Source organism: Babylonia areolata, chromosome 4, assembly GCF_041734735.1.
Source record: "Babylonia areolata isolate BAREFJ2019XMU chromosome 4, ASM4173473v1, whole genome shotgun sequence".
NCBI classification, from domain to species: Eukaryota; Metazoa; Mollusca; class Gastropoda; order Neogastropoda; family Buccinidae; genus Babylonia; species Babylonia areolata.
This window is the reverse complement of record NC_134879.1, coordinates 10,112,186-10,127,403: the sequence shown is the minus strand read 5'-3', so window position 1 is coordinate 10,127,403 and position 15,218 is coordinate 10,112,186. Positions and strand designations below refer to the sequence as shown.

At 38.8% G+C, this 15,218-nt stretch overlaps 1 protein-coding gene across 4 annotated transcripts in view; it reads right to left on the bottom strand.

Annotated features, from left to right (window-relative positions):
* Window positions 1–2,105: 2,105 nt before the first annotated feature.
* LOC143280842 (uncharacterized) overlaps window positions 2,106–15,218 on the bottom strand; it is a 266,693-nt gene continuing 253,580 nt past the window's right edge. For all 4 annotated transcript variants that reach the window (XM_076585557.1, XM_076585560.1, XM_076585559.1 and 1 more), the window contains exon 10: window positions 2,106–14,249. In XM_076585557.1, coding sequence (XP_076441672.1) covers window positions 13,864–14,249 — 386 coding nt within the window. In that variant the 3' untranslated portion in view covers window positions 2,106–13,863. The remainder of the gene's footprint in view (window positions 14,250–15,218) is intronic.

The window sequence follows — 15,218 nt, the reverse complement described above, 5'->3', positions numbered from 1 at the left end:
GAGTGGGGAAGGTGGTGGAAGAAGAGATGGATGAGTGGGGAAGAAGAGATGGATGAGTGGGGAAGGAGAGATGGATGAGTGGGGAAGGTGGAAGAAGAGATGGATGAGTGGGGAAGGAGGTGGAAGAAGAGATGGATGAGTGGGGAAGAAGAGATGGATGAGTGGGGAAGGTGGTGGAAGAAGAGATGGATGAGTGGGGAAGAAGAGATGGATGAGTGAGGAAGGAGGTGGAAGAAGAGATGGATGAGTGGGGAAGGAGAGATGGATGAGTGGGGAAGGTGGAAGAAGAGATGGATGAGTGGGGAAGGAGGTGGAAGAAGAGATGGATGAGTGGGGAAGAAGAGATGGATGAGTGAGGAAGGAGGTGGAAGAAGAGATGGATGAGTGGGGAAGGAGAGATGGATGAGTGGGGAAGGAGGTGGAAGAAGAGATGGATGAGTGGGAAAGGATAGATAGATGAGTGAGGAAGGAGGTGGAAGAAGAGATGGATGAGTGGGGAAGGAGAGATGGATGAGTGGGGAAGGAGAGATGGATAAGTGAGGAAGGAGGTGGAAGAAGAGATGGATGAGTGGGGAGTAAGAGATGGAAGAGTGGGGAATTTTTATATTTAGTGTTACAACCATATGAAAAAAAAGGGGCAAAGAAAAGAGAACCTAAACAAATAAAGAGATTTAGACTTTTTATTGAGTGGGAAGACAGAAACAGTGGGAGACAGCACAGAAGTGAAGCATGAGATTGGTGTCCTAATTCTGAGAACCCAGATATTTAAAAAAAAAAAAAAAAAAAAAAAATGTTCACAAGTAGGAAAACAGAAATATTTCAAGATGTTATAAGTCTACAGTCATACATGTACGGCTAATAAACTTCTTGAGTAAACAAATCTGCCCAATGTGAGAACAGTACATGATGCTAAGAAACAGTATGCTCTGTGCACATCTCCGAGGTCATCTTCAAAAGAAAACATGACCACAAAGAAGCAAAACATATAAACACCCTCAGCACTCAAAACAAAGCATGCACAGATGCTCTGTCGACTACACATGCCAACTGCAGATATCACCTTTTTTTTTTTTTCTTGATACTAATTTACCAACTGCTTTCTTTCCTTCTGCTGATTCTCTCAGCCAGCGTTCAATGCCTTGTCAAAAATCAGACCTTTCGCGACTCTTTACTTTTGATTTCAATACTGCAAAAATGGAAAAGGTAACATACTGAGCGCTCCAGTTCCAGATAAACTGAAGAGTGTTCAAAAGCCACCAACATGTCAACACACACATAAAAATAATTCTGAGGTGTCAATGTACACAATGTGCTGCATTGTGTTCATATACCAACTGTACAAAAACAGCAGCAAGTGCACATTCTGATACAATAGTGAACCAGACCGACTGCAACAAACAGAACAGTAAAACAGTGCTCTCATCCAACCAACCACGGAGAAAACAAAACATTCCCACACACGTACACAACAGCACCTGTCTTCTACAATCCACACAGTGACTCACAGGAAAGAGAGCATCTGGGCTGGAACCAAGAAACATCTCTTGCTGTCTGTTTTTTCAACTCTAAGACAATATCAAACAATGCACAGAATATGAAACAATGGGTAGGAAAGAACATTGGATTCAGAAATTCATATTATACCAAAAACACTGTTTATTTGATGTAAATACAACACATCAGAAGAATGTGCTTGAGTCTACTTTTAAACTGAATTTATTATTTTGATAAAAACAAGAAAAGTCCCAAAATGAATTTCCTGTAACCGACAAAAAAAAAAAAAAAAAGAGAGAGAGAGAGAGAAATGTTATTTTTGAGGACTGTTTACAAATGGGGAAGGAACTTGATCAGTGAGACATACAGCCTGTGCTTGTGCACCCATTTCTAAGTGACCACATCTACTTGAAAGCAGTGAGACAGATCTGTTTGTCAAGGAATACACTTACTCTGTTAAAATCAATCCCCTTAAGTTCAGAGATTCATGAGCTGAGGACTGCACAACCGAATGCAGTCCAAACCCAAATGAATACCTTTTCTTCAACTGATACAATTAGCTCTTTAAAAAAGAACAACAGTTAACAATGGAGGATTTTTTTTTTTTTAAATTTATTTATTTATTTTTTTTAATCGGCTCTTAAGCATCGGTTGAAACCAAGACTGGAATGTACATGATTAATGTTGTCATTCACATGCCTCTCATACGAGTAGCGACTGTGTGCATGTTCATGTCTATACAATTCAGTTTCAGTTTCTCGAGGAAGCATCACTGCGTTCGGACAAATCCATATACGCTACACATCTGCAAGGCAGATGCCTGACAGCAGCATAACCAAATGCACTTGTCAGGTCTGGAGTGCACGCTTATATATTTGTGCACCTATCAGAGTGGATTTCTTTTTACAAAATTTTGCCTGAGGACAACACTCTCATTGCCATGGGTTCTTTTCAGTGTGCCAAGTGTGTGCTGCACACGGGACCTTGGTTTAACGTATCATCCAAAAGACTAAAGGAAGGAAACAGGTTGACATCCGCACTCTTCAGTGTGAAAGTGATTTATTCAATGAAACACACGAAAGCAACTTCATCAGTTAAACGTCTATTCATGTAGCATTTTTTAAATATGGATAATGTGTCCATGTCGTGCCTTTGATATAGCGTTCACTTGCTGATAATTGTGATGGACAGAAATACTCTCTGCATAATCAGAGATAAGCACAGCCACTGAAGCAATGGAAGAGACTGGGCGATGTACAATGTACTGGTCACTCTGTCACTGGTTTCAATCCCTGCTGAGTTGTCATGTTAAGCACAGCCATGAAAGCGAAAGAAAAAAAGAATGGCAAAAATGTGCTGTTAACAGGGAACTCAGTTTTGTGCACCAGACCATAAGAGGTGACAATAACTAAATACAGGCCACAGCTGATGAAGGTGAGAAATGAGGTGTATCAAGCAAGAGGATGTGATGTGTCCTACATTTTTTAACTCCTGTTAATTTTTAAATAAAATAAAAAAAGTATGAAAAAATCTATGGCTCCAGAACTGCGGACAGAATTATATTGAGAGGCAAAAAAACAAAAACAACCAAAAACAAATACAGTTCCAAACAAGCTAACATCTTTGGTCAATGCAAACTGCCTGTTATCATCCGGAAAACACAATGAAATGATTCTGTGATGACTCTGTGTGTGTGTGTGTGTGTGTGTGTGTGTGTGTGTGCAGAATACAGATTTCTGTGTGAACAATTAAACAGATTCGAAAAGAAACTAAGTGGAGAGAGGCACGGATCGCTTCAAGATTTTAATGTTTCATCACATACCAACAAAAAGCTTATAGCCCGACTTCATTGTAAAATCTGTGCCCCAATCATGGGAACTGAGAGGCAAGGTTAACACAACAGGAGGTAGGTGAAAGAGGTGTAGCGTGGCATATGGTAGGGTGAGATGCAGATTGAAGTATCACCATCATCTGCATTGCTTTACATCTGCTGTGCTGCTTTGCTGGTTAAAAAACCCCAGAACAATGAAAATAAGATTGCTGTTGTTCTCAGGAGGAAAATAAAAATAAAATCTCTCACTTTTGACATGTACTGAGCAATCTCGCATGATGGAAGTTGAAATTACCTGGAAAAATATCTGTCACAGCATATGTGCAAACCAGAATCAAATGGAAAAAAACTTTTTCATGGCTTGTCCATTGTTGTTAATACTAATCCACTAACCAGCAAAGATCTTTGTCACAGCGAGCATGTTTCAGAAATCAACAGGAGAAAAATATTTGCGTGGCTGGTCCATTCTTGTTAATACCAGAAACATAATATCTCAATGTGTGATTTGTAAAACATCAAACCAATGTGTGATTTGTCAAATACTAAACCAATTCCAGATAGACTGCACGTAAACTTAGCAAGTGGTATGGTACTCACCCCCACAAGCCTAACTATTCAAAAACAAAATATGCAGACACACAAAGTAGAAATGTTCATCAACCTTGACACTTTAATGCATGTATTACTGAAATGAGTAATGAACACATTTTACAGCAGCACATGCACATCTGTTTGGAACAAGTTTAATCCATTCTCTGAATGACAGTTCTATTGTCTTCATAGGGCAGATTTTCTCTGTGTCCAATTTGCAGATGATAAACAAACAGAAAAACATTGTGCCAGAAAGGCAGGTATTTCAAATGCTGGTCTTTTTTTTTCTTTTCTTTTCAACAAACAAAAAAACATTTTGGTTTCATAACAATAACTTTTACTCTGATGTGATACAACCAACAAATATTTTTTTAGCGAGGCCTCGAGTGTTTTCATATATCTGTGTACCTCGTGCATGCATATATCTCTGTACTTATCAGAGTGAATTTCTTCTATGAGAGGGCTTCTACAGCCCTCAGTCAAATAGATCTATCTGTACCTTTGTCAGATAAGCAGGTACAATTAGTTTGAATCTGAACATTTTTGCTGATGTTTGTAATCATTTTACATTACTTTATGCATGTCTATAATGTTCTCAACGCCATATTAACTAGAACAAAGAATCCTGTTTTTGCATAAAAACTGACTGTACATGAGGTGCACAGAAGAAAATGCTGATCAAATGGTGAAGCGAGACTTGCCGATACCTTCCATTTACTGACACACACAGACAGATGCAGTGAGAGAAAGACTGAAAGATCTCCATGTCACGTTTCATGACCTCATCCTAAACAGGTCACCCACAACAGGCCAACAGCCATGTTGAAATTGAAGAAGAAAGATGTGGGAACAACAGAACCAAAACAATAACAAACAAAAAGTTAAGAGAATAAAAATTTTCAATCAACGAAAAATAAATTGTGAGGTGAAAAAGAGACACAGAATCATGCTGGAGAGAGAGAGAGAGAGAGAGAGAGAGAGAGAGTGAGAGAGAGAGAGAGAACAAAAGCCGAGAGAGAGAGAAAGAGAGAGAACAAAAGCCGAGAGAGAGAGAAAGAGAGAACAAAAGCCAGTTAGGGGAGTGTGCGAGTAGGGGCAAGAATGAAAGAGATTATTAATAGCACCATAGTAAGATGGGCCAAGCTAAATATATATCACTTACAATATAAAAGCACGCAATCACAATTCAGTTTTTAAAATACGTAAAAAGTAAGCATGATTTTACAAGACGAATGAAGCAAACAAGGATGCAATCTGTTGCATATTCATCATTCTATCATTAAATTTTTCTGTGTATGTGATGCACCATACATCATTTTGATCGCTTTAATCGTGGAACTGGAAGCAAATCATACATTAAAAAAAACCCAAAAAACAGTAACATAAACAAAAAACCAACAACGATGAAGAATGACGACAATCAATTCTTTTGTGCTACGAAGATTCAGATGGTGGCCATTTTCACTTCTGCCCAACCCAGCTTTAAAAGTTAATTCATGTATCTAAAAGTTTGTTACCCTTTAAAAAGCTCCTATCACATCATGATAAAAGTGCTATTCCGAGCAATATGCTTGTCATAAATGGATAAAACAAAATAACTATAAAAAGCAATACAGCCTACCTAGAAACACATCTTCATGCAGCAACTTCATCCACAGCATATACCACTCTTTATTATCATTATTGTTGGATCATTATATAGTTTCCATTCTTGTAAAAAAAAATAAAAGACCAGTATCTTTATAAAAAAATCACTTCACTACAACTTGAGTGCTTAGTCAACAGGACAGAACAGTGCATGAATTCAGACCATGGCACCTATCCATCACTATATCCTAAATTTATTTCAGGATACTTCACCTTAAGTTTTTCTGTTTAAAATCTCTGTCTTTTGAAAGCATTCTACAGTTTTCCCCCCATTTCATTGTTCTGTGGTTTACACATTTTGAATTGATCAACAAGGTTCTTCAAGAGAAAACAAAATAACAACAACAACAAGCAAAACAACAACAACAAAAAACCAAACAACTTTCCCCCCACAATCCTTCATCCACCCCTCCCCCACTGCTCTCTCAACAACAATTTCAATTTCAGAGGAAAAGTTAATTTGCGCTTTTTGTGCAGTTGTTCCAGAATTCCCAACAAAAAAAACAACAACGTACAATGTGAAACAGTATTACTATCACAAAAATAATATACAGATAAAATAAAATAACATGAAACACACACAAAATCTTTAACATACCATGCTCTCACATCCAATATGTGTAATCAGAATCAACCACTCAGTACCAGTCCATGGAGTATCATTGCAGAGGAAGCAAAATGAACATAACATATATACCGTGGCTCACTGGGAAAGCAGGTCAACCAACAAACGATGATAAAAACAGTACAACGACAAAGTTCACTCCAACTTCAACGTGAGCCCACGACACTGTAACCCCCACAGGCGGAAACAAAACTCTGAGTGTCACTACCTTCACCAGACCCCAATTCTCAAGACAACAATGACGAGGTAAAAAGAGGAGAAACCCAGAAGATGGAACAATATCAAAAGGGATGGTATATAACCCGACGACTCTTCGTCACCAACTTTTCAAAGGGTGAAAACATGTGAACAAAGACACACTATGGATGATACGGCCGCAAAACAATGAGCAGGTCTGAAAAGAAAAACCCAACAAATTCACTACTTCACATCACAGTAAAAAAAAAAAAATAAAAAAAAATAAAAAAAAAGTCCCACTGACACAAAACTGAAAAGGTCTCTTCACAAACACCATCAACCACACCCGCTCACCACCAGAGCACAACCCATCTCCATCCCGCGACGCGATCAAACCACTGTACCCTTCTCACTGCCTCCAGCACAATTTCAATGCTCTCTCAGCCTCAACAAAATTATCAACATGCATGTTCACAATCAATCCAATATTCCCCCCCTTCAAAAAAACAAACAACACCAAAACAATCAAACAAACCACACCTCAATAGTCTATGCGCTCTCTTCGATTCTTGTCGTCGATGTTCATGGTGTACTTATAAGTCCCCTCCACCTCGATGCCCTAATCAACGGAATGGCACTGCAGGGTTTGTATATAAAGTAATCACAATGGTTGTCAGTCAAAGTATTGGCCATGGCTGGCCACTGCTGTTCTGACAGGTGAAAGCAATGCTGTCGATCAGGGAAAAGTCAATTCCACTGTTGGTGGTTGGTCTGTCCTCACTGTGTCTTCAAAGGCTGCCCAGCTGTCATCACTGATCATTAGTGTAGCTGAGTATGGGAGGGTCTCAACTTTTTGACAGCTAATTATCGTCGGAAGTTTTCCTTTTAAAAAAAAAACAACAACAAAAACTGATCCTTTTTTTTTTTCTCTTTTGCTTGCTTTAATAATACTAAAATAACATTGCACCTGCAAAAAAAAAAAAAAAAAAAAAAAAAAAAAAAAAAAAAAATCACAAGACTCCACCAAAGTGTAAAATGAATGTACTGGAGACTGCCTACAGTCTGCAAAGATCCAATACCTGGACAACATGCTTCATGGAAGACAGGGCTCATGCTCTGTTACAAAGTTTTTTTGCAAAGTTGTGCAAAGTAATCACAATTAATTACACACACACACACAAATCTACATACCTATCTATCCATCTTTCTACTAACCAACCAATTCATCTATATCTATCCATCTATCTAGCGGGAAGAAGAAAATTATATCATTTAACTCTCCAAACCGTTCTCTCTTAAAACTTTAATTTTCAACTGTTTAACGAGTCTCTAATAGGGACTGAGGAATAACAATTTTTTCTGCTTCTGATATGAGAACTGTTGTAAGTTCATCTACGTTAATCTATGTGACTCCTTTGGTTTAATATAACTGAACTCGGGTCTATTGTATCATTGAATCCACGACATTATAGTTTTGAGGTGGTGTAAAAGATGTAAGGAAGCGAAAGTGATGTTAGCGTCAATTGTGGATTCATTGTCCCATGATTGATTGTGGGATTGAATTCTCGTGTGTTTTTTTATCTGTTGTTGTTTGTTTGTTTCACTTTGTTTTTGTCTTTATTGTTTGTTCGCTTGTCTTTTTTTTTGGGGGGGGGCAGGGGGGGTTGGGTTTTACCGGTGCGTATTGGGAGTGTTTCATTTGTTGAAAATAGAAGTCGTGAAATGTACTGATGTGGGATAGAGTTGAGGGAGGTGACCGATCATCAGTTACAAAATGCATGGTCGTTTTTTCCCAGTAAACACGTGCACATTCTGTGTCTAAAATTACCACATGGGACGGATGACAGCTACTCATGTCCTGCACGCAGATGAATGAATATTGGACAGAAAAGTTTTGTGTTTTGCTGAGAAATTGTTATTCCTTGCCCTGCTCTGCGCTCTCTCTCCACATACACCAGCACAGACGCGCATGTGCACGCGCGCACACACACACACGCGCGTGCACACGCACGCACGCGCGTGCACACGCACGCACACACGTGCACTCATACACACGCACGCACACACACACACACACACACGCATGCATGCACACACACACACACCAGTTTAGAGTCCCGGTATATGATTTATAAGACAAAAGGAACCATAGGGACTGCACTTCCACTCGCAAGCGACAGTCCAGATTATTTTGCTTGCTTTTAAAAAATATATTATTATTGTCACTGTTTTCATAGATATATGTACTATGTTTTGGGGTCTTAACCATAATTTTCACAACTTCAAAAGACTTTTCATGTTATCTGTATAAACATGTCCATGTGTATTTTGGGGTTTGTACTGCCAAGCATGGTGTATTTGGATAATTTCTTTCGTAATAAGAGTCCAGGTACAGATGGCTTTAGTGCAGAATTTGTTTAAGTCTTTTGGAAGAAAATAGAAATATTTGTTGCTAGGGCACTTAATGCTAGTTTCAGGAAAGGAGAAATGTCTTCTGTGCAAAAGGAAGGAGTGATTACGTGTATCCCCAAAGGTGATAATCCAAGACAATATTTGAAAAATTGGAGACCCATCTCTCTTTTAAATGTAGTCTATAAAATTGGGTCATCTTGTATTGCTAACCGTTTGAAACCAGTATTACCTAACATTATTAATGAAGATCAAACAGGGTTTATTAGAAATAGATACATTGGAGATAATTTGAGGTTGATATATGATACCATAGCTTACTTAGATAAACATAATTTACCTAGTTTATTACTGAACATAGATTTCGAAAAGGCTTTTGACTCAATAAATTGGGATTTCATGTTTAAAGTGTTAAAGGCATTTGGGTTCAAAGAAAATATGTGTAGATGGATTAGTGTATTTTACACAAATATTAAGTCATGTGTGATTGTGAATGGTCAGGTCTCTGACTGGTTTGAAGTTAAGAAAGGTTGCAGACAAGGAGACCCTGTATCACCCTATTTATTTGTAATGTGTGTAGAAATATTAGCTATAATAATAAGGAAAAATTCGGATATCCGAGGAATAATAATTAATGATGTTGAGAATAAACTGACCCAATATGCTGATGATACAGAATTTCTACTTGCTGGGGATAGGAAATCTTTTGAATGTTGCGTTACAACTCTTGATAGATTTGGCTGTGTCTCAGGTTATTTGAATTCAAGCTAAACTAGTGCTATTTGGTTAGGGAGCAAAAAGAATTCTAAGACTTGTTATATGGAACATTTAGGTATGGACTGGAATCCTACAAGATTTCGAATTTCAGGGATTTGGTTTACTAATGATTTATAAGAATGTGTAACTATAAACTATTCAGAGAGATTAGCAGAAATAAGATATTTGTATAAGATATGGGTAAAACGCCAGTTAACGCCTCTAGGCAGAGTAGCAATTCTGAAATCTGTTATTATTTCCAAACTGACTCATCTGTGGTTGCTTTTGCCAAACCCACCAGATACATTTTTTAATACATGTCAACATATTTGTTATAAGTTTGTTTGGAACAATAAACCAGATAAAATTAGCCATAAAACTGCTCATAAAAGTGTAAAAAAAATTTTTAAAAAAATGGTGGCATCAGTCTTCCTGATGTTAAATTGTTTGCCTTATCTTTATAGCTTTCCTGGATTCAGGCTGAAAAATCAAATCACAAGTGGAAGCACCTTTTGTTGTGTAACTTCCCCCAATGGCCAGCTATTGATAAATATGGTCCAAAGTTTATCTTAAATTTTACCATATATAACCAGTTCTGGACAAATATGATTGAAAGTTATAAGATTTTCTTTTATAAATGTGAAGCAAAAAACTCAGCGGAACTGCTTGCTGAGCCATTGTGTTATAATAATCGTGTTCAAATTGGTAAAAAGTGTATTATATCCAGACTGCTCAGTAATCATAATGTGTATTGTTTTGCAAAAGTTTTTTTGATGATGATGGTAAAGTTCTTTCATATGTACGCTTCAAAGAAAAATATGATTTGCACATTGATTTCCTTACTTATGCTGGATATAAATCAACAATAAACGAATTAGTTAAAAAGCATAATATTCATGTGGATAGCAACAGACACACAAATACTTCGCTCTGCTTCAAACACTTGTTTTCTGTTTCTAAAGGCTCAAGACCATATTATGATGTATTGATTGAAAATGATATGAAACCAAAATGTTGTGAGAAATGGGACTTAAAGCTTTTGATGCATCATAACTGGAAATCTTGTTTTATGCATGCACACAAGATAGTTGATGTAAAGCTGAAATGGTTTCAGCTGAAAATAATACACCGATGTTTATGTACAAAAATTGTTTTAAAAGAAATTGGTGTTATGGATAATAACAACTGTAGTTTTTGTACAGAACACAAAGACAGTATTGATCATGCTTTATGGAAATGTAATTATGTGCAAATGTTTTGGAACGCTTTAACGGACTTGATAAAAGAGAGATGTGTAAACGCAGGAAATTTAAAGTTAACCAAATCACTTGTGCTATTTGGACATGATGTGACAATAACAACTGATGCTGTTTTGTGTTTTATAATATTGTTTGCAAAGTATTACTTATATTTATGTAAAATGGAGGACAGCTTTCCACAAATATCAGGGTGTTTTTTTAACAAATTAAAAACTCGATACAGAATTGAAGAATATAATGCATATATTAACTTTAACCATACCATTTTCTCTGCCAGATGGCTGCCTTACAAATTATTGATCACAAATGATTAGTAACCTGTTCATAATTAACGAAAATTAACCACCCATATTTATTTTCTTTTTATTGATATTCATAAGAAATGATTGAGGTGTTCACTTGCTGTGAACGTGTTCTAAGATACTTGACAGTTTGTATTCCTTGACAGCTTGTGTAAGATCTTAAGAAATGAATGATAACACTCCATGATGATAACCAACCAGTGTATAATCCAGCTGCTTGGCTGTTTCTATCAGAGTATTTATGGTGTTTGTTTTTTGTTTTGTTTTTGTTCTTTGTTTGTTTTTTCTTCTTTGCTTGTTTTTTCTTCTTTATAAATGTCCATTAAGATGCTGTTGTTGTAAAATGTCAACCTATCAAAATGGAATTTAAAAAATGTTTAAAAAAAAAAAAATTTTTTTTGGAAAGTTTTGCAAAGTAATCACTATTAATTACACAAACACACACACAAATCTACATACCTATCTATCCATCTTTCTACTAACCAACCAATTCATCTATATCTATCCATCTATCCAGCGGGAAGAAGAAAATTATATCATTTAACTCTCCAAACTGCTCTTTCTTAAAACTTTAATTTTCAACTGTTTAACGAGTCTCTAATAGGGACTGGGGAATAACAATTTTTTCTGCTTCTGATATGAGAACTGTTTTAAGTTCATCTGCACCTATTACTGTAATGCTGGTGCTGGCAGTGGTTATCTCCTCTGCATATATATATATATATATATAATAAAAAATAAAAACAGAATGGTGAAAGAGCATGCTTGAGTGTACAAGTGTGTGCCTCTCCACACAAACTATATGGGAATGGATGAGAGGAGAGAGACACTTTGACACTTTGACTCTTTACTGTCATTAGCTTAACAGCCCATGTGACAGGGGGGGGGGGTACAGGGGAAGTTACAGTGTCGTTTTATCCAATCATTGCGAGGAGAGAGAGAGAGAAACAAAGAGGGTGAGAGGGGGACAGAGAGGGGTTGGGGAGGCCTGGAGAAAAAGAAAACAAACTCATGTGCTAACATTTACTGTACTCTTGAAGACGATAAACTCTAATCTTTGGTATCCGGTTTGGCTGACAAAGAATGACACTAGACACAGAAATCTGCACACTATCAGTTTTTGCTGCCTCTTTTAAAAGGACACAGTAACTGACAACAGACTTTCTGCCCATTTCTGTCAGAATATTCCTGTTTCATACTCAACGGGCCTGTCCTGAAGCACGTGAAATTAAAATAAAGTGAATCATGAAACTTCTCTCACAATGAACGTCAGCTAATTTTCACTAAAATGTGACCCCCAACATGACATGGAGCCAGTGTTAGTGACGGGTGAAGGAACATTCACAGCTGCTGAGAAAAGACAGAACGCAGGGAGAAGACAGGACAGGAGGAAATGGAGGGACAGTCTGATTTTCCTGACTCAGGGATGTGAGGGGGACTGAATCAGAAAAGCGTACTGCTGCCGAGGGGGGGCTGTGAAAGCCCCTGGTGTGATGGAAGGTGACACCTCACTGGAGGATCTGGGGGACTCAGTCCCCTTGAAGATGACAAGAAAACGTTTACAAACCCCAATAACAGTGCAGGGATCACCAATGTTTCGTTGTTCTACCTACAAGCCAAAAATCTGGAATAAAATAAAACATATTTCTGCTCATAATGAAGATGAATCTTTGGTACTTTGATATATAGATCCCAGATCTAAATAATATATACTAACTGCAGCCATCAAGTGTATCATTGCACCTTTGGCTGATGTAATTTCAGCCCGCAAAAAAAAAAAGCACTGCCAAATAGCACTGTCAAATGTTGCAGTTCTTGTTGTATTAAGTGAGGAATGGCCCAAGTGGCTAAACATGGACAGACATGATGCATATGTTTATGTGTGTGTGCATGTGCGTGCGCGCGCATGAGCATGCATGCGCATGCGTCTGTGTCTGCTGGGAGTGTCTGTACGCATATACCAGCGTATGTGTGTGTGTGTGAATGTGTGTTTGTGTGTAAGTCCTCCCTGTTAAAACTAGATTTAGTGTCAAAAAACAGTTTCGACAATATCAGGTCATAAGAGTATCGGTACACTCCAGGACAGGAGTTAATCAATATTTACTTGTTTGTTTGTTGTTCTCCATTCAAAGTGCATTTGTTTGTTTGTTGTCTTCAATTCAAAGCACACTAGATTTCATCAAAACGTGACTTCAGTTGAAATCTAAGCAATACATAATGTTTGGCACAATAGCTGGTTCCATCAACAGATGAGAAAAAGGAATTTTCATTATCGGGACAGATGAAAAGAGTGTGGCAGTAGAGTCTTACAAATTTTCTGTCTGGATTTGCACAGATCTCAGGAATGCCCTCGGGGGCTTTTCTGTGGCAGTCACGCCCAACTGACAGAAGCTTTATATAAAAATGTATATAAATATATTTTTTTTTATATAATGGAAAAGCTCATTTACACGTTTCCACGTAGCTCTCACATCCCTGCATATACAATGCTAATGGGCTGAATATAGCTGAAAGACACTTTTCCATTTCAGCAGGTAACTAATACTTGTACCAACCATATTCACAAAGTCTGTAACACAACTGATTTTTCTTCTTGCCTAATTTGTTTGGGTTTTTTTCTTTCTCTAATTTTTTTCTTTCATCTTTTTTTTTGCCTTGACAAAATGCTCCACAGAGACAAGGTTGCTGCCTTCCTTCCAGACCCTCACCAACAGTGGAATTCATGTATCCCCCCAACGCCCACCTCCAGTCAAGCTGACACTGTCCAAAAAGTTAGGACGGCCCGTGGGGTAGATGGGGCTGTGTCAGGGTCACGTTCTTCCGGTCAATGATGTCTGCCGAAGTGGAGGAGGTGGAAGGCATGGACACAGTCACTGTGGCCGAGGAGGTGGCCGCGGCCGCGGTGGTGGTCGCCACATTGTGGGCGTCCAGCATTTCAGTCAAGAGGTCACAGAAGGTGACGCAGCCCTCGCTCTTCAGCGACTGGAAGTAGGTGATGCTCCGCTCCCCGGCCTGCCGCACGTGGGTCAGCAGCAGGAGCAGGTTGGGCACGCGCCGCGCGTTGTCCGGGTGTGACCGCTGGACCACTTCCGTCAGGGCATCCACGATCATCTGGTGCATCTCCCCGATCTTGCTGTAGCTGGCCAGCCTCCGCACCTCTGTCCACACACCACGGGGAGACATGGGTGAGGTAAGATAACACCATATCACTCTTTTTGTGAAAACATAACACTGACTGTTAAGACGTGCCAGCTGACCTGGTACCACTCTGTGAAAACATAACACTGACTGCTAAGACGTGCCAGCTGACCTGGTACCTCTCTGTGAAAACATAACACTGACTGCTAAGACGTGCCAGCTGACCTGGTACCACTCTGTGAAAACATAACACTGACTGCTAAGACGTGCCAGCTGACCTGGTACCTCTCTGTGAAAACATAACACTGATTGCTAAGACGTGCCAGCTGACCTGGTACCACTCTGTGAAAACATAACACTGATTGCTAAGACGTGCCAGCTGACCTGGTACCACTTTGTGAAAACATAACACTGATTGCTAAGATGTGCCAGCTGACCTGGTACCACTCTGTGAAAACATAACACTGACTGCTAAGACGTGCCAGCTGACCTGGTACCACTCTGTGAAAACATAACACTGACTGCTAAGACGTGCCAGCTGACCTGGTACCACTTTGTGAAAACATAACACTGACTGCTAAGACGTGCCAGCTGACCTGGTACCACTTTGTGAAAACATAACACTGACTGCTAAGACGTGCCAGCTGACCTGGTACCACTCTGTGAAAACATAACACTGAGTGCTAAGACGAGCCAGCTGAACTGGTACCACTCTGTGAAAACATAACACTGACTGCTAAGACGAGCCAGCTGACCTGGTACCACTCTGTAAAAACATAACACTGACTGCTAAGACGTGCCAGCTGACCCGGTACCTCTCTGTGAAAACATAACACTGACTGCTAAGACGTGCCAGCTGACCTGGTACCACTCTGTGAAAACATAACACTGACTGCTAAGACGTGCCAGCTGACCTGGTACCACTCTGTGAAAACATAACACTGACTGCTAAGACGTGCCAGCTGACCTGGTACCACTCTGTGAAAACA